Here is a 27,795-nt window from a genome sequence, read left to right as displayed (position 1 = left end):
CTGGGAAGATGATCGTTTGGCTAATGAGCCCTTGCTCATGGGTGAGAAGTGCACCTGAAATGTGCCCCCTTCAGCTCCAACTGAAAGGCTCTGCTTTGGCTTCTCCTAGGAAGGACGCCAGCCCAAGATGGCTGGCTGATTTCTCCTGCCAGGACTGCGTCGTGGAGCAGAGCACTGGCCCTGGCAGCTCCCCAGAGGGGGAGAGGAGGGCTGAGCCTGTCAGTCCTCTGCTCAGGGCAAGAGACAGGGGCCAGGTGGAGCCAGCAAGATGGGCCCAGAGTCCACCTGCTGCTATTTCTTCTCTGGGTCCCATCTTGAATCCATAGCTCAGGCAATGCTCTTGTGCTGACGTTAATGTCTGACCTCAGGTTTTTCTAGAAAATGGCAGCTGGTGCTGACTTGGGCATTTCCTGGAACTAACACAGCACTTTGGCTCAGTTTAGTTCAATAAATGCATAAGGCACCATTATGCTTCTATCTCCATGTAAAACGGCTTCGGCCCTCAGCCAACCAGTTTCTTCCCCTCGTCTCTGCCACCACCAACCTGCTGGTCACGGCTCAACACTCGTCAGAGACCTTGGCTCTTGGTTCAGCCTCTTCCTCTCCATGCCTCGTCTCCCTCTCATGCCGTGTGATTTTGGTGCCAATGTGAATTAACTACCCAATGTCCTAACCCACCATACCTTAATATCCTCGTCTCCAGGGGCAGTCACCTCTACTCCATTAAGTTCCTCACACCCAACACCATGCTTTAAACGGTCTGACCACTCAGATTTACTCCAACTTGGAAAACATAAACTCGAATATCCCACTTTCTGATCATAGATTGGCTCCTTCCAACACCCTCTTTCCTTCCCTTCCCTTCCCTGCACTTGCCCTGCTTTCCTACAGTACCTGTGCCTTCTCTGATTTCCTCCTCATCTATCCACGAAAGCCTTGGTCCACTTCCTGTGCCACTCAACCCAAACTCACAGCCGGTCACAGCATCCCGCCACTTGTCCTCAACCATATCCACGCTGCAGAACTACCCTCCGGATTCTCTTGTCCACCTTCACTGCTCTCAGGCCCAGGAAAGCATCACCCCATGCCACTGGAGGAAGGAAACAGGTTGCTGCCCCTGTCATTCACTCTCCACCTTCCTCTTGCTGTGTCTGCAGCCAGTCTCGCCGCCAGCATTATTGTAACAGACCCCATCATCATTCCAGGGGAAAACAAAGGCAGTCAGAAAGACACAGCCTTGACTGGACCACGTTAGTTCAGTCTCCCTAGGCCCACTGGTGCGACCCCACCTGTGTTTCCGCCCATCGGGCTCTCTTTCCTCCTGTCCAAAGCTCCACCTTCCACGTATTCACACCTTACAAGCGCCCATCCCTCACCAGCTCCTCAGCTTCCTCCCTCAATGATCTCCTCTCCCCTGTATTTTTAGTTTTCCCTCTCTTCTGGTTTTTTCCCTCAAGCATGTACACACACACACACACACACGCACGCACTCATGCACGCTCGCATGCACATACACAAGTGCACTCAGTAAACCCCATGCCCACCCCAGCTACCATATCCCCACTCTTCTTCCTTCCACTTCTCTCAGTGCCCAATTCCGTGCCTCCCAGTTACTCGCAGTCTGGTTTCTGTCTCCACAACTCCTTGAAAATCTAAAACTGGGGTGCCTGGGTGGCTGAGTCATTAAGCGTCTGCCTCGGCTCAGGTCATGATCCCAGGGTCCTGGGATCGAGCCCCGCATCGGGCTCCCTGCTCCGCGGGAAGCCTGCTTCTCCCTCTCCCACTCCCCCTGCTTGTGTTCCCTCTCTCGCTGTGTCTCTCTCTGTCAAAAAATAAATAAAATCTTAAAAAAAAAAAAAAATGGGGCGCCTGGGTGGCTCAGTTGGTTGAGCGACTGCCTTCGGCTCAGGTCATGATCCCAGGGTCCTGGGATCGAGTCCCACATCGGGCTCCCTGCTCGGCAGGAGGCCTGCTTCTCCCTCTCCCACTCCCCCTGCTTGTGTTCCTGCTCTCACTGTCTCTGTCTCTGTCAAATAAATAAATAAAATCTCTAAAAAAAATAAAATAAAAAAAAAAAAAAAAAAAATGTTTGGGGCACCTGGGTGGCTCAGTTGTTGGGCATCTGCCTTTGGCTCAGGTAATGATCCCAGGGTCCTGGGATCGAGCCCCGCATCGGGCTCCCTGCTCCGCGGGAAGCCTGCTTCTCCCTCTCCCACTCCCCCTGCTTGTGTTCCCTCTCTCACTGTGTCTCTCTCTGTCAAATAAATAAAACCTTTAAAAAAAAAGGAAAGAAAGAAAAGGGCTAAAACTAGTCTGGCAAAGATAAGCACTTACTTCCGGGCTGTGAAGCCCAACAGACACTTTGGGCTCTCATCTTGGGTAATGCATTTGGGGCTCCAGCCCTCCCTCCTCCCTGCCCTGGGCACCACCTTCTGTTTCTGCACTCTCTGCCCCAGCCATCCCGAAACCCCTACTGTTGCCTGTGCCTATGTGCCTGGGGGCCTCCTCCACCTGCAGAACCCTTCTCTGTCTGCTCTTGTCTTCCACTTTCCTGCAAGGCGTAGCCCAGAGAGGAGCCCCCTGCACTTGCCCGGCGTCCTGTGCTAGTCATCCCTGTATGGCAATGGACGCTCCTGTCGCCCCACTCCTTGGGAGCGCAGACTTCCTCCCTCCCTCCCTCCCTCCCTTCTTTCCTTCCTTCCCTGTTTTTATGTGACTCACCCTGTGCTCATCAGGACAGGTGCCCTCCTTAAGCCCCATCACCTATTTTACCTACCTCCTCCCCCCTCCTTCTGGTAACCACCAGTTTGTTCTCTATAGTTAAGAGTCTGTTTCTTGGTTTCTCTCTCTCTCTTTTTTCAGGAACTGTCTTTTAAATCCACTTTTTTGTCTTCATTTTACTCGGCACTGTTTGGCCACTCCCCCTTTCATGAAGCTCTTTTTTTCCTCTAGGCCTTCATGACACCACATTCTCCTGGTTTACCTCCCACTTCACTAGCTACTCCTTCCTAATCTCTTGGGTAACTGCTTCTCCTCTGCTTAACCTCAAAATGTTGGAGAATCCAAACTTCACCCTCAACCTGGTTCTGTACTCTACCTACACACTCTCCCTAGGTGATCTCCCCCATTGTGTTAAATTCCATCTACATGCTGCTGGCTCCCAGATTTCTATCTGAGTCTGACCTCTCCGTTGGGCTTCAGATACGTATATCCAGTTGTCTACTCCTCCACATGGATGTTTAATAAGTATTTCAAACTTAATGTGGTCAAAATAGAACTCTTGATTTACAGTTCCAAATCTGTTCTCCTGGAGTGTTCTTTATTTCAGTATATGGCACAATCAATAATCACCCCATTGCTTGGTCCAAAAGCCTAGGAGTAGTGTGACCACCTGTCCTGGTTTGCCTGGGACTTGTCCTTGTTTTAACCCTGAAAACCCTATTCCAGGAAACTCCTCAGTCTCAGGAAAGCCAAGACGGTTGGTCATCTCACCTAGGAGTCACCCAAGATTTCCTCCATTTCCTCACATTCTATGTCGAATCGACTGGATCTCCATCCAGATATACCCTCTTTCCTCCTCCACTGCCACCTGGTCCAAGCCTCCATCATGTTCCACCTAGACCATTCAATACCCTCTTCATCTGGTCTCTCTCCTTCCTTACTTGGCCCACTCATTTTTCACACACTAGCCAGAGGATCTTTACAAAGAGAAAATATGATTATAGGACCACGCTTACCAGTTCAAACACTCCAATTACACTTAGAATAAACCCAAATTTCCTTCCTCTGTAAGCTCTACATGATCTGGCCCTTGCTTCCCATCCACTATCGTCTCCTAGTTCACTCCCCCTTCTTACCATCCCTCCCTTCCCCCCATCACCTCATGACTCACTCCCTCCTACCATTCAGGTATGAGATCAAAGTTACCCTCATGACTATGTCCAGAGTCATTCCCCAAGTTTCTCCCTATCGGATCTTTCTCTTCCATTATCTTCAAGGCTTATATCACCACCTGACGCTATCTTGTTCCATTTTTTTTGTTTGTGTGTATCAACTCCCCCATCTAAGATGTAAGCTTTAGAGTAGAGACTTTGCCAGTCTTGTTCACATCTGTGTTCTCAGCTCTTGGCTCAGCACACAGTAAGTACTCAGTAAATCTTTGCTGAATAAAAGAATATTCAGCCATAGTACAGGGTCTCTCACTTTGCTCATAAAGGATATTGAATGGACAAATATTAATGAGAGTCAACCAAGCTCTGGCTAGGCACTGGGCCCACTTTCATAAGTAAGTTATGATTTTTTTAGGAGTTTATGGTTTACTGAGAGATACATAAATCAAGCTTTTAAACTAAGTAGTCATAACAGTTATGAGTATGCTGGGGAGTAAGAAATGTCATAACCTTTTCTTTTCCTTTTATTTTTTTTTAACTAAGTTTTATACCCAACGTGGGGCTTGAACTAATGACCCTGAGATCAAGAGTTGCAGAGATCTGAGATCAAGAATTGCATGCTCAACTGACTGAGCCAAACAGACACCTCATAATCTTTTATTTTCTTAAATAAAATGTGATTTGCTCTGGGTCTTCATCCCACTAGGGTGGCAGAAAATTTGATCTCCAATCACTACTGAGGCACTCCCCCAACCTCTAGAGTCATAAGGAGCTTCCGGGAGTCCAAAAGATCTAGGAAGGACCCTTTAATCTTCTGTCCACTCTGGCCACCTCCTATAATGCTCCTGGCTCAAGCCGTCACAGTTCCTTGAAGAGTCAGCTGATTCTTGGCCAAGCTTGTACTTGGGGGAAAGTTTGGATAGGGCAGTTGAGTGGGGGTTTTGTGGGAACAAAATGCTGATCCAAGCCACTCATAAGACCTCTCAAAACCCCCATGCTATTTTCTGCTCAGGGAAATCGTTCCAAACCTGCTTTTGGTCTATGAATTCCATCTCTCTTTACCTAAGCCCTTCCTTTCTTTCCCTCCTCCACTGGAACTACCCTACAAAATCTCCCTTAGATGGCTCACCTGGCTGCTTCCTGCAGATGGAGAAGATGCTAAAAATGGTCAGTTACCCATGTAAAGCAGAGTTCTTACATCTCCCCCCCCAAAATACTCCTCTTTCAGAGTTCCCTAGCTCAATTAATAACATCACCCTCCTCTGTCACCAAAGACAGTAAAGCTGACACATCATTACTTCATACATATACTTGTACAAGAACATTCTGCTTGACCCATTCTTGTTTCTCCTCAGTTCAATCCATCCACCAAATGACCCGAGAGGTAATCCAAAATAACCAGTTTGACCATGTCACTGCTTTGCTGGCTTGTCTCATGTAGAACGAAATGGACCAAATTTTAGCATGACCTTCAAAGTACTCTATCATTTAGAGTAAAAACTTTATCCTCCACTACATTTCTCCATCCCAAACAACCCATACCCTGGCTTGACTCGCCTATTAGCCATTCCCCCAACATGCATTCTGTATTCTTCCATTTTTACATTTTCTCTAAAGCTATTTTTCCTACTTGAAATGTCCTTTGCCTCCCTATCCTTTAACTGCTCCCTTTCCCCAACACTTACCCAGTTGAGTACTCTTTTTTCCAAACTCTAACCCTATTTCCATCTCATCTATGAAGATTTCCTGAAAGGAGTGAAACAGGGACTCTGGAGCCAGGCTGGGTGTAACTGCCCGTTCTCTGTCATTCTTCCTAGCTGTGTAATCTTGGGTAGGTTAAGATGCTTCAGGTTCTTCTTCTGTAAATTGGGAGATACATAAAATAGATCACATAATTCACGGCAGAAAGAAGGAAATGGACTACAAATCGGGAATTAGTGGACTAGAACACAAAACACAGCAAAATAATAGAGAAAAATCAATGAAACCAAAAGCTGGTTCTTTGTAAAGATCAATAAAACTGATAAACCTTCAGGGCGCCTGGGTGGCTCAGTTGGTTAAGCGACTGCCTTCGGCTCAGGTCATGATCCTGGAGTCCCAGGATCGAGTCCCGCATCGGGCTCCCTGCTCGGCGGGGAGCCCGCTTCTCCCTCTGATCCTCCCTCCTCTCATGCTCTCTCTCTCTATCTCATTCTCTCTCTCAAATAAATAAATAAAATCTTTAAAAAAAAAAAAAGAACTGATAAACCTCCAGCCAGACTGATAGGGGGAAAAAAAAAGAGAGAGAGAGAGAGAAGACATAAAATACAAACACTAGGAATGAAAAAAAAGGAATCACCAATCCTACTGGCAAGGCAAGGGTGTTTGCTCTCACCATTTCTATTCAACAATGTACTAAACATCCTAGCCAGTACAGTAATGCAAGAAAAAAGAAATAAAAGGATACAGATTGGAAAGAGAGGCAAACTTTTTATTTATTCTAAGATATAATTATCAATGTGTAAAATCTTAAGGTCACAGGATACAGGATCAATATACAAAAATAAATTGTATTTCCATATATTAAATGCTGCCAAGAATTGGACATTGAATTAAAAAAAAGTACAATCTACAAGAGCATCAAAAAAAGAAATATTTAGGGATAAAGGTAAAAAAATATGTACAAGATCAGTATTTTGAAAAATATACAACACTGCTGAGAAAAATTTCAAAAGATCCAAATAAATGAAGGGATATACTATGTTTATGGATCAAATGCAAATTGCAAATTTATACCAAGTAAGATTACCACTATAAATCCACTAGAATAGCAAAACTTCTAAAGACTTAGAATATCAAGTGGTAGGAAGGATGTGGGGCCATTGCTACCAAGTGGTACAGCCACTGTGGAAAACTGGAAGTGGTTTCCTTATAAAGTTAAACATATACTTATCATATGACCCAGAAATCTCACTCCTACATTTAGCCAAAAAGGAATGAAAATGTGTGTCCACAGAAACACTTGTACGCAAATGTTCGTAGCAGCTTTAGTCATGGTAGCCACAAACTGTAAACAAACCAACTGTCCACCTAAGAGTGAATGAATGAATAAATTGTGGTGTAATCGTACAATGTGATACTACCCAGCAGTTTAAAGGGTGGATGACCGATATAACCAACACCAGAAATGAATTTCAAAAGTATGACACTGGATTAAACAAGCCAGACACGAAAGGGTACATAACTGTATGTAAAATGCCATTTTTATAAATCTCTAGAAAAGGTAAAATAGTGATAAAAAGCAGATCATTAGCTGCTAAAAGCTGCAGGTTGGTTGAATACAAGAGTATGAGGGAGGGGCACCTGGCTGGCTCAGTCGGTAGAGCATGCAGCTCTTGATCTCGGTGTCTTGAGTTCAAGCCCCATGTTGCATGTAGACCTTACTTAAAAAAAAAAGAGAGCAGGAGGGAACTTTTTTGGGGTAATGGAAATGCTCTATATTTACCCCATGAGGAAGTGCCTTTCATGACACTGATCAAGTTCCCATGAACCTCATGCTGCTCCTTGAAAGATTTGTAATGAAGATATGGCACCAACTGATTTAAAACCGTAGTTTTAAAGTCACCACTAGTAATATTAGCTTCTCAAAAACATCTCAAGTAGTATAAATAAGCATAACGTATACATTGAAAATAGAGCTTTCCACACATTTAATTGCTTTTTCGAAACACATGAATCAATACATTACTTAACTGTGTGTGTGTTGGCCGGGAGCCTATCCACTGGGAGAAGGCGGCTATGGAAATTGTCACTTGAGTTAAAGCAAAGTATATTGTGCACCTAAGACATTCTGGTTACTATGCTGAGGACCCTTCCAGCAAAGAGGTGGACAGTCTGTAGGAAGAAATGGAAGCGCAAACAGTTACAACTCAGTGTGACATGAACAGTGAGAGAAAGGGAGACAGGGGCCCGTAACACTGAAAACAACGTAATGAACTCCGTGAGGATACACAGAGGAAGTCATCATCAGGGAAGCCTTTGGGGGAGATGAAACCTGATCAAGGAAGGTAAATATTCCCAATGGACCCTGAAGGGGTCTACGCCAAATGGGAGGCATATGAAGGGACCCCTGCTGAACATAACTTGTCATCCCCCTTGAAATGACCTGGGAAATTAACTGCAAGAACATGCACCTGCTTCAGCCCTTTGACTTCCCAGCAGGACTTCTCTTCTGTAAGTCAATCCATCTCTTAGGCAGTGCTGGGCCACACCCCCCAGGCCAGTCAAGCTGTGACTCACAGCAGGTTGTCTTGGGGAAGGTCATCGCTGTTCAGAGGCGGGTGTCTAAAAAAAATGGGGCAATCGGAAGTCAACAAAACAAAAAAACTCCTCTGTAAATTCCTGAAGGTACAACCCCCCCACACCCGCAAAACCCCAAAAAACATCTCCTCCGCTCGCTACTCAGTCAAATCCAGCAGAAACACAAGGCAGGAAGAGCACCACTGTAATACAGCTGAAAGATGGCCCGGCCACTGCAGGCAGAGAAAACTGTATGCAAACACACACCGGCCTTCCATCTGCACACCGGAAGTGTGTGTGCTGGGGGCAGCCCCTCGGGGCCAATACCAACTTACCAAAGAACAGTCCTGGGTAGCCACCTGGCCTTGGCTGCTAGCTCTAAGAGGGAAACAGAGAACAGCATGAGACCCCGGCCCAGCAGTTCTTTAGGCCCTTTTCCTCCTTCCAAGCCTGTGCCATGTACAACTCCGTAATGAGACATGGTGACTCTCCATGCCTCGAGCAATGTGGCACCCCGTCTCTCCTCTCCCTGAGAATGACTGCCCTGGTTCACAGGAATGCAATAGGAAGCAGAATGCTGAGCAGATAGTTAAGGGAGATGAAGCCCTAACTGGAAAAACCCCGATCCAGAAAACCCAGCAAATAGCCTCTTAGATTTCACCCCTAATCTCCTAATTATCCTCCCTCCTTGGAGAGCAGGAACCATCAATTCACGTGTTTGTGTTCAACTACAAATCGTGGTTCTCCCTTAAGGAACAGTTACCACAAAAAGGTGGAGTCACAACGGGCAGGCCTGGCATGGGCAGGGCAAGGCAGTTCTCCAGCTTGTTTATACACCCAGGGAACAACCTCCAAGGGAGCAACACCCATCACATTAGTAATCACGGGGATCCGTCAGGCACTTCGAGATGGTAACGCCATCTAGTGGAATCAACAGAACATCTCTAGCAACCCACAGCCGGTCTTTGGCCACAAATGAACCTGCTGGTGTTGTGGGAAGAATACTTTGGTATTATTAATACAGAATACTAATTCTGGAAAAGGAAGGTCTCAGCTGATTTGCTCACATATGAAATTCATGCACCTTATTAATGACACTCAAATTAACTGATGCGGTATCCCTAGCCAGGTTGAAATTTGTAATTACATTCTACAAATTTAGAGCTTACTGCAACTTCTCTGGAAGGCCTTTTCAGTTCCGTGATTCAACATCAGCTATGATCAGCATAATCAGACATGGCTGTGTTGATGTAATCTCAGTAAAGGCTATATGAGAGGTGACTTTAGGAAAGTGATTAACTCGGGGCACCTGGCTGGCTCAGTTGGAAGAACACACAACTCTTGATCTTGTGAATTTGAGCCTCACGTTGGGTGTAGAGATTACAAAAATAAATAAATAAACAAACTTTTTAAAAAAGTGATTAACTCATTCAAATCTTTTTTGAGTATCTACAGTTCTAGGCTCTGGGCTCATAAACAAGACACACGAGATCCCTGCCCTCACAGCATTTACCGATTCGTGAGGGTGACAGCACACAAGGAACAGATGCAGATGTTCACAAGACAAGGTCAGAATGAATATAAATTAAAAGGGCAAAGGGAGAGGGAAAGGAAGGTCATGGTGCTTTTGAGATCCAAAGAAGAACTCATCCTCTCATGATGAAAACAATTTTTTTTAAAGATTTCATTTACTTATTTGAGAGTGAGCAAGAGAGAGAGCATGAGTGGGGGACCCTGGGATCATGACCTGGGCCAAAGGCAGACACTTAACCAACTGAGCCACTGAAGTGCCCCCTCATAAATGAAATGTTTTTGAAGACAACCATTCCTGGGGCACCTGGGTGGCTCAGTTAGTTAAGCATTCAATTCTTGAGCTCAGGGTTGTGAGTTCAAGCCCTGCACTCCACACTGGGCATGGAGCCTACTTAAAAATTAAAAAGTAAAAAATAGAGGCACCTGGGTGGCTCACTTGGTCAAGCATCTACCTTCAACTCAGGTCATGATCTCCAGGTCCTAGGATTCGGCTCCCCATCATGCTCCCTGCTCATCGGGGAGTCTGCTTCTCCCTCTCCCTCTGACCCTCCCTACCCACCCCCGTGCTCTCTCTCTCACTCACTCTCAAATGGATAAATAAAATTTTTAAATAAATAAATAATAAAAATAAAGACAACTGTTCCAGAATAAATATGCATATGAGTTTTCAAAGCTTTTTTGGGGACTCCTCTCTGGTTTTTGCCTGCGGAACCAATGTATGAACTCCCATCAAGAAAAGCAGCCTTGGGGGCGCCTGGCTGGCTCAGTCGGTGGAGCATGCAACTCTTCATATCGGGGTTATGAGTTTGAGCCCCACGTTGGGTGTAGAGGTTACTTAAAAGTAAGATCTTTAAAATAAAAAAAAACACAGAAAGAAAAGCAGGTAACTCAAAGCAGCAATAGTGCATGCAGCTTTACCGTCACCTCTTTCATGGACCCTGAACATCTTTGGGATATTTCTGAAAATTAATCCACTCCCAAACCATATATATGGTAACCTAACGTTCTGGTGGGGAAGTATGCAGCAAGCTCTGGAGAGAGTTAAAAATTCTGTGAGGTCCTTTCTTCCTCTTGGTGGAGAGTATCTCTAATGAATGCACACCTCTGGAAATTGTGCTGTTCTTTTCTTTTGCTATGGAGGTCCTCATCATCTTCTAGGGAAGGACCTGTAAAACAATAGTAAAAAAAAAGTATGGGTGCCTGGGTGGCTCAGTCGGTTAAGCATCTGCCTTTGGTCATGGTCCCAGGGTCCTGGGATGGACCCCCATGTTAGTCTCCGTGCCCAGCAGGGAGTCTGCTTCTCCCTCTCCACCCAGCTCATGCTCTCTCCCTCACTCACTCTCTGTCGCAAATAAAAATTAAAAAAAAAAAAAAAAGGGAAACGCTATGCTAAGCCCACCATGTGAATTTATTTTACTGCTCCTGTGAATACTCTATTGTTTTCTCAGTAGAAGTGGATGACTGGGGCCAATTTTGGAATCAAAACCCCAGTCTCTAAGAAGGGCATTCCATACTCTAAGAGCCAAATTCTCCTTTCTATTAAAATGTGGTTTGCAATCCTATTTATTCCCTTAAAATTCCTCCCCTTCAACAAGCTGACGTGCAATTTACATGTCCCCATAACCTTTTTAAACCACAGCAATTTGTTCGGCACCTCTAAGTTTATAGTGCTTCTACAAAAGTACCTGATTTAATCCTGAAAATTCAGCTCAGTAAGTCCAAAGCTAATGTAAAATACCAGGAAACACACAATATAAACTTAAACCAAAATATCATGTAACATTTAATAATTGTAAATATATTTATTACAATTTACAGGTTAAAGTTATATACACAAATATAATTTTAGCTATAAAATCCCAACAAACTGGTTACATTTAAGTCACTGGATCTGTAGAAGCCAATTTAGTCTTCTAGTCCCCTAAATTCACCTCCCTTAAATTATACAAAAATAAAATCTGATAGTTTTGATTTCAAGTTAAAGATGAAGAGGTGCTGTTACCACATTGCAACACTAAGAAAAGGAAATTTTACCTGTCTGTATGCCTTCACATGCTACATTGATACTTAAAGCACCATTATAAGACTTTAAATGTGTACAATGTTCAATTACAACTTCCAAGTTTAACTTTGTTCTAACAACTAGGATTGGGATGAAATGACAAGAATTTTTTCTCCTTCAGTCCAACTTAAAAACAGCCCCTTCTGTCCTTTTTGTCACTGTCTCGATCACTTCTTTTAAAGGAGGGCAGGAAATGGGAGAATTCTTCACCAAGCTTTTACTGTACTCATTTGGTAGTGAGGTTGGAATCCCAAGGGAACAAGTTTCCAAAATCCAATCAATGTCAAGCTATCCCATTATTTTCAACTATGCAGAGGTGCTAGATTTCAGACTAAGCCGTGAAATAAAACAGTATACTTCAGTCTGGTTTTAAAAGAATGCCTATACATTTTCAGAAAGCTTTTTTTCAAGGCAAATGATCCCTTCTTCCCAACTGACACAGCTGGTGCTTGAAACCAGCCTGTTTTCAGCAGGACTCTGCAAATGCATCCCCTACGATTACCTAAAGTGGAGGTGCACAACACACGCTGAGTAAGGGCTCTGCAAAAATCGGACCAGCTTTCAAGTTGTTGTACTCTTGGCGTGTTTATGTACGAATACATATATCATCACTGGGGGCAGTTCTTAGAGCAAACCAGACAGAAATAAAATAATGACCAGGTAGATTGTAAACTGAGGTAGTAACTCTGCAAGCACTTCTGACAAAAAATTTGTTCCCACACTGAAACAAGTTCAAACTTAAGAGGTCACCTGTTCTACTCATGTTTTCCATTACCTGCAACAAGAGGCACGTGGGGCAAAAACAGACCAGTAAGAAGCGGATCAACATAACCTCAGCCTAACAGAGGCACACCATGTCGAGCTAAACAAACAAACAAAGGACAACCAGCCACTGCAAAAACTTCAATTCAAAAGTAAACTCTGGGCTAAAAATACTAAGACTTTCTATTGTTAAGTCTCTAGTACCATCCTTTCCTGAAAGTTATAGGCCTTGTCATTACCTCTCTCACTAACAGTAGAACACAATAAACTTGGAGATTAAGTCTCTATTTTACATTGCAAACTGGAAAATTCAGAAGTGCCCATTTCCAAGTTTATAGTGTCACCTTGACAGGTTTTAAAAGTGCCAGTGCTGAAGTATGAGATTAATAACACTGGTTTTCTGTTGACAGCATATAAAACAAAAACAAATTGCTCTGAGATGTCTCCTAGTTTCTTCCTAGGAAAATTCTTGGCTTTTCAATTTAAAAAGTAAATGTCTATGATGCAACTATTACTTTCTGGAGTCTTTTACAACAACTTCTACCTGTTGAAACTCACAAAGAACCATTTAACTGGAACGACAATCACACACACAAAACCCTCTCCAAGAAACAGTTTGCACAGAAGTTAAACGTGTGAGATGTTAAAATTTGGCAGAAAGATGCAGCTTTCCCAAAGCAGCAGAGAGTACTGCACATAAAGGTTTTGTGGCAGTCCTTGGAAATATCTCAGGTACAATTTAACCTATAAAAGCCCACCACACATGTCCATCCAAAGTCATTTTTAGAAGGGAAAAACAAAGTTAACACAAGGTAATTTAAGTCGGTAGCATATACAAGATCATTTTCTTAACCTTAAAGCTAGAAGGACCACATCACTGAAATAAAAAATAGAGAGAGAAAACATAAAAGCCCATTAACTTTAAAATGTTGGGTGGGGAGAGCCCAAAGTTTTCAGACAGGTACACATAATTTAAATTAGAATGGAAAATGGGCTTTGAACCCTATAAATATTGTTTCCCAAGGAAATCAGTTTTGAAAATGCAAAATTCCACCTTAAAAGGTCCCCTTTACACCTCAGCAAGCACATGACATTCAAAAATACATCCAACTGAATCAAAAAAGGGAGTATTAGAAATCACACCATCTCATCCTTCATTACCAGGGCTTGCCTTCAAACCTGGCCATCTCTGAGTGGGATCAGTTACAAAAAAAATATTAAACTAGGTCACTGGATCCAAGCTGCATATCCTCTTAAAAAAAAAAAAAAAGGACAGCTGCCATTTTTTGTTTTTAAAAGAAACCTCTCAAGTAAGAGGTAGTGTATGCTCAAGTTAGAGGCCGTCAAATCATCTTAACATTGCTTAAAAGCATTAAGTCCTTTGAAGCCTGTTTCCTGGAATCTATTGAACATTCTTTCTCTGTGCTCAAACGTCAAGCAATATCCAATAGCATCTTCTGTTTCTTGAATTCGTTTCTGGAACCTGCACCCATCCCGTGCAAATTCTTCCCATGGTCCTTTGCGGTCCTCATCACCACTTATATAATACTCAGTAACTTCTTCAAGGAAGGTTACCTATAAAGACAAAGACTAATTTTAATCATGCTCTAGGATCTTAAAATCACCACTGAAGTAATTAACCCTTTATGCTACTAATTCTTTCAGAATATCAAATATCCAAATCTTACAGGAGTATTTGGTTTCAACTGTAACAGAAGAAAAAAGTAAGTTCTGACGGACTAGATGGCATCTCAGTAAAAAGTGAGCAAACTCCATCTTGATTTCCTTCACACACATACACACACACACACACACACACACACACACACCTGCTCCCATTTCTCATCCTGTCATCCCGCCTCCCTCCTCTTGGCTTTTGATGTTAATAAAATGAATCCAGATGGGGAACTGAAAATTTCCTGATGTTATCAGTCCTTGTTTTTTTTAATCCTTAGGGAAATACAGTTCTGTGATACTCTTCCTCAAAAATGACAAATGTTTCCCAAAAAATTTTCCAGAAATATTTGAAATAGTTATTAGTCAGTATTAGTCAATGCTTTTATTACAGCACAAAAGCTTTTTTTTTTTAAGATTTTATTTATTTATTTGAGAGAGAGAATCAGATAGAGCATGAGGGGAGGAGGGTCAGAGGGAGAAGCAGACTCCCTGCCGAGCAGGGAGCCCGATGTAGGACTCGATCCTGGGACTCCAGGATCACGACCTGAGCCGAAGGCAGGCGCTTAACCAACTGAGCCGAGCCCCCCAGGCGCCCCAGCACAAAAGCTTTAACAAGATCTTCACCGATTTCTAGTCTTCCTTCTTCCTTTTAAATACGATTTCACTTTTCAGTGCTTTCCAATTTTTGCATCATAAACACATAGTGTTACTTTTATTACTATTTTTGTAATGAGACTATAGAAAAATTATTTAGTAAACAAAATGCACCCAAATTAACCTATCTTTAAGGTTATGTTACTAGGAACGCCTGGGTGGCTCAGTCGTTAAGCGTCTGCCTTCAGCTCAAGTCATGATCCCAGGGTTCTGGGATCCAGCCCCACGTCGGGCTCACTGCTCTGCAGGGAGTTGGCTTCTCCCTCTCCCACTCGCCCTGCTTGTGTTCGCTCTCTTGCTATGTCTCTCCCCGTCAAATAAATAAAATCTTAAAAAAATAAAAAATAAATAAATACTATACACATGATTTCATGTAAAGAGTTAAAGTCCCTTCTAATCCCTACTTAATTTCTAACATAGAAGTTTCTTTCAAACACAGCAAACTACGAAAGTAAATACTTGCTTTAAAAATATGTTCAATAGTTACATCAGCTAATCCCATCGTGGCCTACTCCTTTCATTCCCTTTACATCAGGCCACGGAATGCCCTCGAGGACAATTAGCAGGTATGTAACCTCTTACTAGATATTGCATTCTAGAGTTACTCATTGTGTCACTAAAATAAGTAACAGCAGCAGCATTTATATGTGTTCACCACATGCCAGGCTCATTTCAGAGGACTTTATAGTTTTTATCTCATTTAATCCTCAGATCAACCCTAAAGGGTCTGTACTACTGTCACCTCCATCGGATAGATAAGGAAAGCGAGGTTAACGGACTTGTTTCCAATCATACAGCTTCCCTCTGGTGTAGTAATCAGGATTCAAACCTGGAGTAGGGCTCCACAATCTGCACCGTGTTATGTCAATGACACAGGCGTTTTAAGGCTCATTCTAAGAATCACGCACTACCCATTACTCCCACATACCTAAAGAATGGCAAGTGGTCAAAGGCTGCCAAAATAATTTTACCATAGTTTAGACATAATCTTTCATAAATGTTCCTTCTTGTTCACAGTCAGTAGTCTCACATCTACTTGACTCATCTCAGTTTTGCTCAATGAGCAAGCCAAAATGAGACATGAGACTGGCCTGAGGTCCCTGAACAGTAATAGCTACCAATTAAAGGCAAGGCGATGGATGAGGAGTTTTACACACTCATCTCATTTAAATCATGCAATAATTCACACAGTATTTATAATTATGACTCCCATCAGATAAATGAGTGAACCAAGGCCATGAGAAGTCAAGTTACTTTGCAGGTCTGGCTGTCTTTCCAAATTTCTTGGCCCTAACCACTCAGCGGGAGGGAACACAGGCCTCCAGATACCAAATGCTCATTCTGTTGTTCCACTTCCCAATCAGGCCTCGGTTTTTTAACCTATTCACTAATAGGTTTTAACCTATTCACTAATAACTAAATAGGTCATTTTGTCAGGGTCCCCTTAAGAGTAAATAGAAAAGATCTTTTATGACAGCATTTACGTAAGTGTGAACTAAATTTTTAACATGACCTATTCTACAGGTGAGACGTAAGGTTATCATCATGTAGAGATATTTTCTACCCAGGAAGTATCTCAAAGGAATTAAGCTCGCCATCTGGAGCCAACAGATTATGGCACTGTCCACCTGAAACTTTCTAATGCGGCAGAATCTGAGGTCAAAAATAACTTATTCTCCTTTGTCTTTCAAATAAGTGTACAGGAAACTAAAGAAACTTTCCCTCTACAATAAAAGATACCCTGTGTGTTTGGGGGAATTCCTCTCCAGTTAATAACTTTCGCTGAATAAATAGTAGAGGGAAAAAATAAAGCAATTCCAAAGGACCTCCCCAAATAAGATTAACCTGACAATGTGTTGAAAGAGTAAAACGTTTTAAGACGAGCTTAGGAACAGGAAGCAGCTACTCAAGATAAACCAAAGAGGTAACCATCATTGTTACAAATGATTATTAACCTGTAAGTGGCCACTGATAACTAGTATTACATTCTTCAGAAATGGCAGTACTATTTCCTGTATTGTTTTATTACTGTCAATCAAAATCATGTTCACATCAAAAAGTTTTTACACTGAAATTAGTATCTTCTTTCATGGCAAACTTGCTACTTGGTACTATTATCCCTCTGGGCTCTAATAGGAATGAAGACACTTGTTATCCTGTAAATAAAGTATAAGGTGTCCGCAAATGACATACAATTAATACCATTTAAATACTCTGTAACGGGACCTGACCAATCTCCAGAAGAACTGTGTACACACAAGGTGTGATTTTTCTGTTCTGTAAAAAAGGAAAGTTGAAGATTATATGGAAACAGCCCAGAGATACAAACCCAAATGAAAAGGACACTTTCCCGCTAACATCTATATGATTTTCGATTTGGATAGGAACAACATTCCACAAGAAGGGAAGAAGGCAGGTGATGGTTATATCGGGGGGGGGGGGGGGTCATTTCTTAATCCAAGTACAGAAGCTTAGAGCCCTTCCTCAAAAATATGCTCTACTATGCCTCCAGAAGAGTCATGCTACTGTATTTAACCGTATCAAAACAGTACCAATTATCAGGCACGTTAAAAAAAAAAAAAAAAACAAACCTTTTTTCTCTTGATATGTGCGTGTCTTTCTCCAGAAAGAACCCCACCGGGTACCAAGTCTGGACCTTCACCTTCACGGCTCCCTAACAGCTGCACCTCACAAGACAGTAAGGTGTGACAATCAGAAATGGCCACAGTGGGCTCAGATGGCCCCTCTGAGTCGCGACCGCCTTTCCAATTTTTCCCTGATGTTTGAAAAGGAGCCTTAAAATTTAAAAGGTTGTAGGGGTCATCGGAATAACAGAAAGAGTTCCACAGTTTGAGACTCTCTGCTTCATCTGCACTAGACTCCCAGTCATCTTCCTCCCCAGAACTATGGTCAGGAGACTCGGGAAGGCTTCCAGTCTGGGGGGAGTTCTCTAGAGCAGACTTGTCAGACGAATCCTTCTCTGAGTCAGAAGGGTCTCCAGGAACAACTCTGGCAGCAGTCTGAATTGTTGCCGTGAAGTTTCGGGGATTGTAAGGATCTACACTATAGAAAGAGTTCCAAAGGTGAAGCCCTTCAGGGTCTTGTTCAAGGTCTGATTCGGAGAGAGAGCTATCACTATCAAAACCATCATCCTCAGCTTCCTCATCCCAATCCTCACCTTCGGAATCAGAACTTGTTTCCAGGTCACTGGATGCACCTCCCAAAATGTAATCTATCAGCCTGTTACTACAAGCTGGCCTGGTGGAAATGGGAATGTCATCTTCTAGGTCTGAGGAGTCCCCGACACTTATTTGGTCCTCTCGAGGCTCTTTCTCCACAGGTACCTCACCAGACGGACAACCTTCCGAGGGGTCCTGTTTTTCCAAAGCAAGTGGAACCTCCTTCGTCAACGATGCGATCTGTCCCTCGGTGGGTTCCTGGGCGGTTCCGGAAACGGCTCCAACAGAGGGAACGCACTGTGTGGGACTATCTCCGTCGGGTTTCAGATCCAACCGGAGCATGCTGTGTTCCTCCTCCAGGCTGTGGTAGCCATTATCTTGGTCTGGGGTGGGTAACGCTTCCCCCTTTCTGGCCTGCTGAAGGAACTCCAGCCGTTTCGTGCGAAGATGGTGGATTTCTGGCAGGCCCTCTCTAGAAAGAGGCGGACATCCCTGCCGCGTGGAGCAACTGATGTCTGCCTTCAGCGGGTGGGGAGGATCAAGGTCTTCAGTCAGACAGGTGCCCTCTGGGCTGAGGGTCTGGAAATCAACAGGCTCGCCACTTCCCACTCTGTTCTGATAGCCGAGCCCCACCCGGGGCTGGCAGTCCCGATAGGTGGGGTTCAACAAATAGGAGACGACGCTGAAACTGCTGAAACTGCTGAAACGCCGAACTTGTAGAGGGCCGGCGGGCGAAGAGCCAAGTTCCCGGTTAGAGCACAGATGGCCCTGAAGGCCACTCGGTAACAGCTCCATTCCCCACAGCTGCTGCTCTAACAGAAAAGCGTGTGCGGCAGGGTCCAGAACTCTAGCTTGGGCTTTGAGTTCCAATTCTAGATCTGAGGACGAGCACTGCCAGTGGATCCCCTCCTCCAGCCAATCGAGGGGACGGGCAGCAGAGTCGTCCGAGGGGTCGAGCCGCAGCGAACTCAAAGATTTCTGCGCTGGGGGACCGGCTGGGTCCTCCCGAGCCTTCAGGGCTCTGAGAGCGCCGTAGCCTCCAGCAAAATCTAGCCACCTGGTCGGAATCATCCCGCCGAAAAGCTGGCTCCAGATCAGCAGCTTCTGAAGCAAGCTGGGGAGCGGCGCGAAGAGCTGGGAAAGCAGCTTCATCCAGGAGCCGGTCTGAGCCTGGGGCTGGGGGGAAGCAGCCAGTCTGGGGTCCCTGGAGTGTTCCGGGGCAGGAGGTGTGGGCAACTTGGAAGTGCCGGGTTGCGGGCGCCGGGAAAAGAGCAGCCAGAACCAGGAGCCCGGCCGTGGCCGCGATCCGTCTGCTGCCGGCTCCATGTCCTTGTTCTAGGCAGTCTCTCGGGGCTGCAGGTCGGGCGGGATTCGGAGAGGCCTAAGCAGTCTTGGCCTTGCTGCGCGGCGGAGTCGGGGCCCCAGGCCGATCGCCGGGCCAGGAGAAGAGCCACAGGGGGAAGCGGCTTCGGCCGCGAGCGGCAGACCACACTCCGGAACGGCAGGCGCAGGACGCAGCGGCCAAGACGACATTCATCCTGGCGGGAACGAGATGTCCTAGTCCGCTCGAGGCCTCTCCACCATAGACAGAGCCCTCCCACGGCGACTGCGACGACTTCCCAGAAAGACGGGCCGTTAAAAAAGCCCCTCGGCAGCGCGACCCCGGAAGGGCTGGGCAGGCGGGCGCGGGTGGAAGCGAATCCCAAAATGGCCGCCGGGCCAGCGCGGAGCAGGACACCCACAGGCAAGAGGACGAGACGAAGGACGGCGGCTAGCTACGCCACCAGCCCCGCGTCGCCCAACGTCACTCGCAGAGCCCCGGCGGGCGGGCCCTTCCGGACTCCTCCGAGCGGCCGCTCATTGGTCTCGCGCGGTTCCCTGTCGGCTTCCTTACTCCCGGCGGACCCAGCCCGCGCGCCGGAGGTTGCATCAGCCGGGCCGAGGCTCTACGCGTGCGCACTTGTTCCCGGTGGTCTCCTAGGAGACCGCCCCGCCTCCGCGTCCCCCGCCCCGCTCTGCCCTGTGGGCGAGAGGGGGAAGTTACCAGATAACACGAGAATTCCCGGAAGCCTTTTTAAGGGCCTAATACACACCCAAGTGTATACACTTACCTTTGACTTGCAGATTTCGGGGCTCCTCTATTGTTGAGTGCTAAGTAGATCATCGCAGGAGGTCTTAGTATAATAGGAATTGGCAATACTGTGTAAATACATGTCTGGTGTTAAGACACTAATAATTTGGAGTGACTAATAAGAGGCAAAACCTTAAGTGAAAAATGAGTCATTCGTATGCATTCCTGCCCCTTCGGTTTTCGGGTTTCTAAATCACTAGCTTTGCCTAGGACCTAGCTTTCAGTATCTGACCCACATACATCCACGAAAATGTGAACTTGTGTTTCTCAGGTGGTGTCCCTATTAGACTGTCCCCTTTCAGTGGGGCAAACCGAAGTCGCAGAGGCGGAAAGAAACGTAGCCCTCAGAACTGCTGACTCTCTCCTATGCTTCTGAGCAGGCAACACATTCAAGTCCTATTTGTATCCTGAGGCCCCAGAACGGCCGGATACAGCTGACAAAGAGGGACGCACAGACCATTATCCTTTGAAAAAATTTTGTCTGATAGTTTTAATTGCTATATTTGATTCTATGTTGTGAGTTGGTCTTAATTCATTTCTTAATTTCCACTAAAAGTTTTTCATTGACACCTCTGAAGTCAAGTATCTATTGCAGAGAGAATGTGGCAGGCAGTCTTGTGCACTTAGGGACGGCAGACCTTTCTGGAGCCAGGAGGAAGGCAACTGCTCTTCCTGCTTCATTGGGACTGTTCAAAGAACAGCTACTTCCTTCTAGGAATCTGAGATGTCCTCAATCTCTATGGTTTACCCCTTCTTATCTTACTCATATCTCTGGAAACATCTCATTTTCAATCCTAAGAACTTCAGAAAAACGTATTAATAGGAGTCAGCTTAATAAAAGAGCTCCAAGCATGCAAATTAAATAATTGAAGCCTCAGTTTCTTGGTTGTCAAGTGAAGCTAATAATTCCTCTTTCGACACGTTGGTGAGAGAACTAATTCTATCTAATACCTAGATATAGTAGGGGCATAAACATCAGCTAATGTCCGTTATTTATCGCCTAACAATTATTTCCTGTTGCCCACACAATAAAGGCTCCGTACAGCCTGTCCACCTACTATACTTTATCAGCCTTCTCTTCCTAACTTCCCTTACTGCGTGTTAACACCGTAGAACGTTGGACATGTTTCCTGCCTTTACTCATGCGGTTTCTCAGCCAAGAAAGCCCTCTTCCTCCCTGTTATGCAAGTACTCATGCTTCAAGGTGCATCTCAACTGTCAACTCCTTCTTGAAGTCTTTGCCCACCTTCCCAGTCAGAATTCTATTATTATATACTATGTGAGCACTTAACACGCTACACTATGTATACCTGTAAATGTTCTTACCTGCTGGTCTCAGCTCCTTTTTTCTTTCTTTTTTGACACAGAGAGAGAGACAGCGAGAGAGGGAACACAAGCAGGGGGAGTGGGAGAGGGAGAAGCAGGCTTCCTGCCGAGCAGGGAGCCCGATGTGGGGCTCGATCCCAGGACCCTGAGATCATGACCTGAGCCGAAGGCAGATGCCTAACGACTGAGCCACCCAGGTGCCCCCTGGTCTCAGCTCCTTAAGGGCTGTATCCCAACACTTTGCCCAGTGGGTCCCAAAATATGATCTGGGCACCCCTGGGGATCCCATTTTAAGACCCTTTCAGGGGGCCCTCAAAGCCAAAAAAATATTCATAATAATACAAAGCTGTTATTTTCCTTTTTAACTCTCACTTTCTCCTGAGTTGTGTACAGTGGACGTATATCTTCTAGAGGACACGTGATAAGTGATCTGGCAACAGGTGGAATGCAAAAACAGGAGATTGGAGTTGTCTTCTATTAAAAGCCAGCTATGAAAGACATTTGGGGGGGAAAAGGTCACTCTTTTGCTACAATTTTTGGTTTTGAAAAATAATTTTTCATTAAAAGTGTTGTGTTAAAAAAAAAAGTGTTTTGTGGGCGCCTGGGTGGCTCAGTCGTTAAGCGTCTGCCCTCGGCTCAGGTCATGATCTCAGGGTCCTGGGATGGAGCCCCACATCGGGCTCTCTGCTCAGCGGGGAGCCTGCTTCTCCCTCTCCCACTCCCCCTGCTTGTGTTCCCTCTCCCGCGGTGTCTCTCTCTGTCAAATAAATAAATAAAATCTTTAAAAATATATAAAAATAAAAATAAAAATTCCTCAGCTTTGAGTTCTTAAACAGTAACTCTTGATAGATATAATACTCATAAAAAAAAGTTCCTTGGTGTCTTCAGTAATTTTTAAGAGTGTAAAAGGGATCCTGAGACCAAATAGTTTAGGAACCCCTGACTTAACATGTTGCCTGGCACATAATAGGTGACCAATAATGTTTGTTGAATGAATGGAAGAGTATTCATAATTTAAAATAATAACATCTTCCTTATGACTAAGCCTTTTGCTTTCTACTCTCAACTTTGTCATTAACACCACATTCCCCCGAAAGACATTTTTTTTTTTAAGATTTTATTTATTTATTTGAGAGAGAGAGAGAATGAGAGACAGAGAGCATGAGAGGGAGGAGGGTCAGAGGGAGAAGCAGACTCCCTGCCGAGCAGGGAGCCCGATGCGGGACTCGATCCCGGGACTCCAGGATCATGACCTGAGCCAAAGGCAGTCGCTTAACCAACTGAGCCATCCAGGCGCCCCCCCCCCCGAAAAACATTTCTTAAAGCTTTCTTGAATGAGCCTCCCCTTCCCCATCTAGTCGTTGAATACATAATTTTATTTTCCTCACCTTGGAAGTTGTTCTAAAGGGAAAAAAACCACAATCATAAAGTACCAAAAACTATAGGAATACGTGACTTTGTCCAATCAGTCCCAACAGGAAAAAAAGGGGTGTAAACTAGCCTCCTCAAGCCTGCTATCAAGTAGAAGGCAGACGGAGGGTAGGTCTGGACACAGAGATAACACGGTGTTGCCATGGCTGCAGGCATGCTGGTGAAGACAAGAAGTCCTCGGACTGGTAAGCTGACGGGCACTTGGGCAAAAGAGAAGATTTAAACCTCAGTTAAGTACATGTGTTTTAAAAGATTTTGCGGGCCTGACATAAAGGCTATATTGCTTTTGACTTCATTTTTCTTCATTTCTTCAAAATCTTATTTCTCAGCATCCCACACTTTGGGTGGCTACCACCTCCCATCTCTGCAAAACACTGCCCTGGTTATCAGCCCCCAGAAACGCTCCCTCACTTCCCCGCTCACCCAGCGTGCCTTCTGTGGTCCCCTTGCAAAGACCCTTCACACTCTTGCTCTTCTCTGGCAAGATTCCAACCCTAGTTAAACCCAACTACCCACTTACTCTGAGTCTACGCACTCGCAGCCAATCATTGCGGAAGCACTCAGCCGAGCGGACTGACTTGCTTCGTATTTGTGATCCCAAATTTCATCAGTGCCAGCCACTCCCTACAGCACTGGATAGTTCCACTGTAGCTTTGTTTCTCCCACACGCAGACGGTCTCACAATGCCTGTTCTTCCAATTTCCAGCATTCCCGTAAACACACATTCTCAGCTTAGGATCACACCTTATACTTCATTGGGAAACCAGATACAACTGGACATAGACAACCTCATCTTTCCACCACTAAATCCACCAATCTACCTGCATTTGGACCCACTACTCCTGCCTTCAATCCCATGACAAGAAAAGCAGCCTCCTGGATCCTGTCCTTTCGTGTCTACCAAAGGAATTCTGGCCTCCCTTAGCCCCTTTCCTGTAACATGTAATTTTCTCTCTCAAGCTTCTAGAGCACTCACATGCAGAGTTAGTATCACCTATCTTAAAAATTAAAAAAACCTGGGGCACCTGGGTGGCACAGTCAGTTAAATGTCCGACTCTTGGTTTCGGCTCAGATCGTGAGTGATCTCAGGGTATTGAGATCAAGCCCCGTGTCAGGTTCCGTGCTCAACGTGGAGTCTGCTTGAGACTCTCTCTCTCCCTTTGCCCCTCTCTAAAATCTTTTTTTTTTTTTTAAGATTTTATTTATTTATTCATGAGAGACAGAGAGAGAGAGAGAGAGGCAGAGGGAGAAGCAGGCTCCCAAGGAGCAGGGAGCCCGATGTGGGACTCGATCCCAGGACCCTGGGATCATGACCCGAGCCAAAAGCAGACGCTTAACCATCTGAGCCACCCAGGCGCCCCTAAAATCTTTTAAAAAAATAAAAAATTTAAAAATTTAAAAAAACTCTCCCAGATTCGTGCCCCTCCAAGTTTCTGTACCATTACAGCAAAGTTTCTCAAGAGTCATCTATGGTTATGGTCTCTACTTTCTCAGCATCTATTCTCTCTTCAGCTGCCTCCAGTGTAACCTTTGTCCCCACTACTCATTCAGACAGCCCTCATGGGGCAGCTGGCTGGCTCCGTGGGTGGGGCATCAGACTCTTGATCTCAGGGTCATTGAGTTCAAGCCCCACCCTGGGCATGGAGCCTATTTAAGAAAACAACAACAACAACAAACAACCCTTATCAAGATCGCCAAGAACAGTTTAGCAAGTCCAGTCCTCTGACTGTGGTGGGTTGAACTGTGTCCTCCTGAAAGATGTCGAAGTCCTAATCCCCCAGGACTTGTGAACGTGACCTTATTTGGAAACAGGGTCTTCACAAGTTAAGATGAGGTCATTAGGGTGGGTCCAATCTGGTATGATTGTGTCCTTATACAAAGGACAGACACACATGCATGACACACATGCACATGCAGGGAGGACACCGTGTAACATGAAGGCAGAGATTGGGGCGATGCACCTACAAGTCAAGAAATATGAACCGTTTCCAGCAAACTACTAGAAGGTAGAAGAGGCATGGAACAGATTCTCCCTCTCAACCCTCAGAAGGCACTGACTCTGCCAACTCCTCGATCGTGGCCTTCCAGCCTCCGGACCTGTGAGCAAATTAAATTGTTGCTTACTTCACCCAGTCTACGGTGCTTTGTACGGCAGCCCTAGAATATGGACAGTACCTTTTTTTGGGCTCTCGTGATGGCCCTCCCTTGGTTTCCCAACAATTCCAGGGGCTCCTCCTCTTCCTCCTCTGAATGTTGGCCTGTATCAGAGCTCAGTCCACCCACGTGTTTTTTTCTAGCCTAATCCAGGTGATCTCAACCCCATGCGGATGATGTCCATCTCTAAACTCCAGGCTGACCTCTCCCAGGAGCTTCAGATTCCATTCTCTGGCTTCTCCACGTGGATGTCCACATATCTCAAATTGATCATGATCAAAACAAAACTCTTTAAATAATAATTTTATTTACTTACTAAGTAGGCTCCATGTCCAGTGTGGGGCTTGAACTCACAACCCCAAGATCAAGTGTCGCAGGCTCTACCGACTGAGCCAGCCAGGTGCCCAAAACAAAACTCTTGATTCAGCTCCACCAAGCCCATCCTCCCAATGCTCCCTCAATGGCTACCCCCAGTCCTCCTCACCCAGTTGCCAAGGCCCTAAACTTAGAGTCACCCTCACTTCCTCTTTCCCTCAACTCCACATCGAATTCATCAGCAAATCCATGGGCTCTACCTTGAAATTCACTAATTCTCTCCAGAATTTAACCACTTCTCACCAACCCCCCCCAACCCCCCTGCCCTGTCATCTCCCTCCTAGACTTCTGCAAGAGCCTTCCCTGCAGCTTCCCTTCTTGCTTCAAACAGCCAGAATGACCTTTTAGTTATTTTTTTTTAAGATTTTATTTATTTATTTGAGAGAGAGAGAATGAGAGAGAGCACATGAGAGGGGCGAGGGTCAGAGGGAGAAGCAGACTCCCCGCCGAGCAGGGAGCCCGATGCGGGACTCGATCCAGGGACTCCAGGATCATGACCTGAGCCGAAGGCAGTCGCTTAACCAACTGAGCCACCCAGGCGCCTCATGACCTTTTAGTTATTATTTTATAAAAGATTTTTTTTTTGAGAGAGTGTGTACTCAGGGGTGGGAGTGAGGAGGGAAGGGGGAGAGGGGGAGGGAGAGGGACAAGCAGACTCCAAACTGAGTGCAGAGTCTGAGGTGGGGCTTGATCCCACAACCCTGAGATCATGACCTGAGCTGAAACCAAGAGTTAGATACTTAATCGCTTAACCACTTAACCCACTGAGCCACCCAGGCACCCCAGGGCACCATTTTTAAAGTGTGGTCTTTCTACCACAATCAGAATGACCTTTTAAAAATGTAAACTGGAACACTACAGTCTCTTTCTCAGAATCTTCCAAGGGCAGTCCCATCACACTAAGAAGAAAATCTGGTGTTCTGACTTCAAAGTTCAGTTCAAGTCTCTCCTTGTGAAGCCCCCTCTGGCTGCCTGGCCCCTCTCCTTTCCTGCCTCATCCTGAGACACCGCACAGTAATTCTTTGTTCCCGGGCCTGCCTCCCTAGCTGAACAGGGAGTTCCTTGATGACGGGATCCACATCTTTGTCATTTTCATGGCCACACTGCCTAGACGCCCAGCCTGACCCCAAGAAGGCCCTTAGTGTGGTCTGTTGAACAGAACCCTCAGACATGGTCCAGCCACCAAAATTACCTCTCAACTTAAGAATGCTGCCTCGTTTTTGACCTTTTAAGTCCAATCTAATCTTTGCTCCCAAATCCCAGCCAGTCAGGTTATTTCATTTTTGGCACCTCTCTTTGCACTCAGAAAACCCAGCCTCCTGGGCTTCTTTTGTTTCTCTTTTCCCTGAGCAACCCCTCTTCCTCTACTCCCAGCTCCCATCCCCACCCCCTCAGGGTGGTTCAGATTTCTGCCTCATTTGGCCAAGAAATTTCCTCAACTAAGACTCTTGCCGGATTCAAGTTCTAACTTTTAAAAGGTCCACTGGGATTTGCCCAGAACTGCCGTGACGTCTCAAAAACCACTTGGAAACCCAGCAAGACAGGTAACACTTCCTACTGTTTACTACTGGAAGTCCCGTGGAAGCCCCACAGAATTTCCCAGGGTGAAACAGGACACCCCACTGCAGTTTTGAAAACTTGCTTGAACAAGGGTCACATGGCCTCCTTTTTCCATTTGGCGAGTTCCGTTCCGGGCTACAGCTCTGCTCTCATGACTTCACAGTTGTAAGGCACCTCAGAGGTTCAGTTTCCTCTTTTATAAAATGTGGTTGGTTAAATACCACCAGGCGGTAGACTTCTTAAATGCAGAGACTGTCCTGATTTATCTTTGTAACCCTCAGCCTGGCACACGGCCCGGGGTCCAGTGCACAACTCCAGGGGCCGTATTCTTTGTGAATGGAAGCATGCCAAGGTAGCACTGGTAAACACGGTAAACCTTTGTTGACAGAATGAATGAATGCGCCATATGGGCTTCCCATGGTAGTTGTGATGGAAAAATGACATCACTTATATATAAAACACTCTGAAAACTAACAATTAATATACCAACTTAAGGGGCTGTAAATCTGAGGTTGCCCCAGGCTTGGAGTCAACCCTAGATTCAAATTCCAGGCCCAAGGCCGACTGGCTGTGTCCTTAGGCCAACAACTTAATCTCTCTGAGCTTGTTTCCTCATCTGTGAAATGGGGACACTACTGCTCACCCGATCGAGTTGTTCTGAAGCTAGATTTGGCAGGGCACAGTGCATCTGAAAGGCACCATTTGTAAGATCACCAACCATTACTATTTCATCTTGTACACCAGCTGCTTTCATCGAAACATCAACCAATCTTAAGATGCTAG

The 27,795-nt window shown here is 45.3% G+C and overlaps 1 protein-coding gene across 12 annotated transcripts; it reads right to left on the bottom strand.

Annotated features, from left to right (window-relative positions):
- Positions 1-3,905: 3,905 nt before the first annotated feature.
- Positions 3,906-19,967, bottom strand: PPP1R15B (protein phosphatase 1 regulatory subunit 15B). Of its 12 annotated transcripts, XR_010412218.1 has the most exons (7): positions 17,448-19,953; positions 10,804-10,867; positions 8,932-9,089; positions 8,504-8,546; positions 8,063-8,213; positions 7,623-7,763; positions 3,906-5,749 (listed from the first exon to the last, which is right to left on the bottom strand). XR_010412218.1 is itself a non-coding variant. In XM_064593961.1 (4 exons), the coding sequence occupies exons 1-4, from the start codon at positions 19,359-19,361 to the stop codon at positions 8,190-8,192; spliced, it is 1,458 nt and encodes a 485-aa protein (XP_064450031.1). In that variant the 5' UTR covers positions 19,362-19,967; the 3' UTR covers positions 7,284-8,189. The 12 variants fall into 12 exon arrangements, 3 of the variants coding, with proteins under 3 accessions (XP_064450031.1, XP_045732938.1, XP_064450032.1); XR_010412220.1 differs by lacking the exon at positions 3,906-5,749 and having other exon boundaries at positions 7,284-7,763; positions 8,932-9,152; positions 18,035-19,967; XR_010412221.1 differs by lacking the exon at positions 3,906-5,749 and having other exon boundaries at positions 7,284-7,763; positions 18,035-19,967.
- Between the last annotated feature and the right edge of the window lie 7,828 nt (positions 19,968-27,795).

Source organism: Mirounga angustirostris, unplaced genomic scaffold (genome assembly GCF_029215605.1).
Source record: "Mirounga angustirostris isolate CCGP_5_RB_7025 unplaced genomic scaffold, mMirAng1.0.hap1 SCAF_6, whole genome shotgun sequence".
NCBI lineage: Eukaryota > Metazoa > Chordata > Mammalia > Carnivora > Phocidae > Mirounga > Mirounga angustirostris.
Note: the sequence above shows the minus strand (reverse complement) of the source record. Positions and strands in the feature narration are given on the sequence as shown.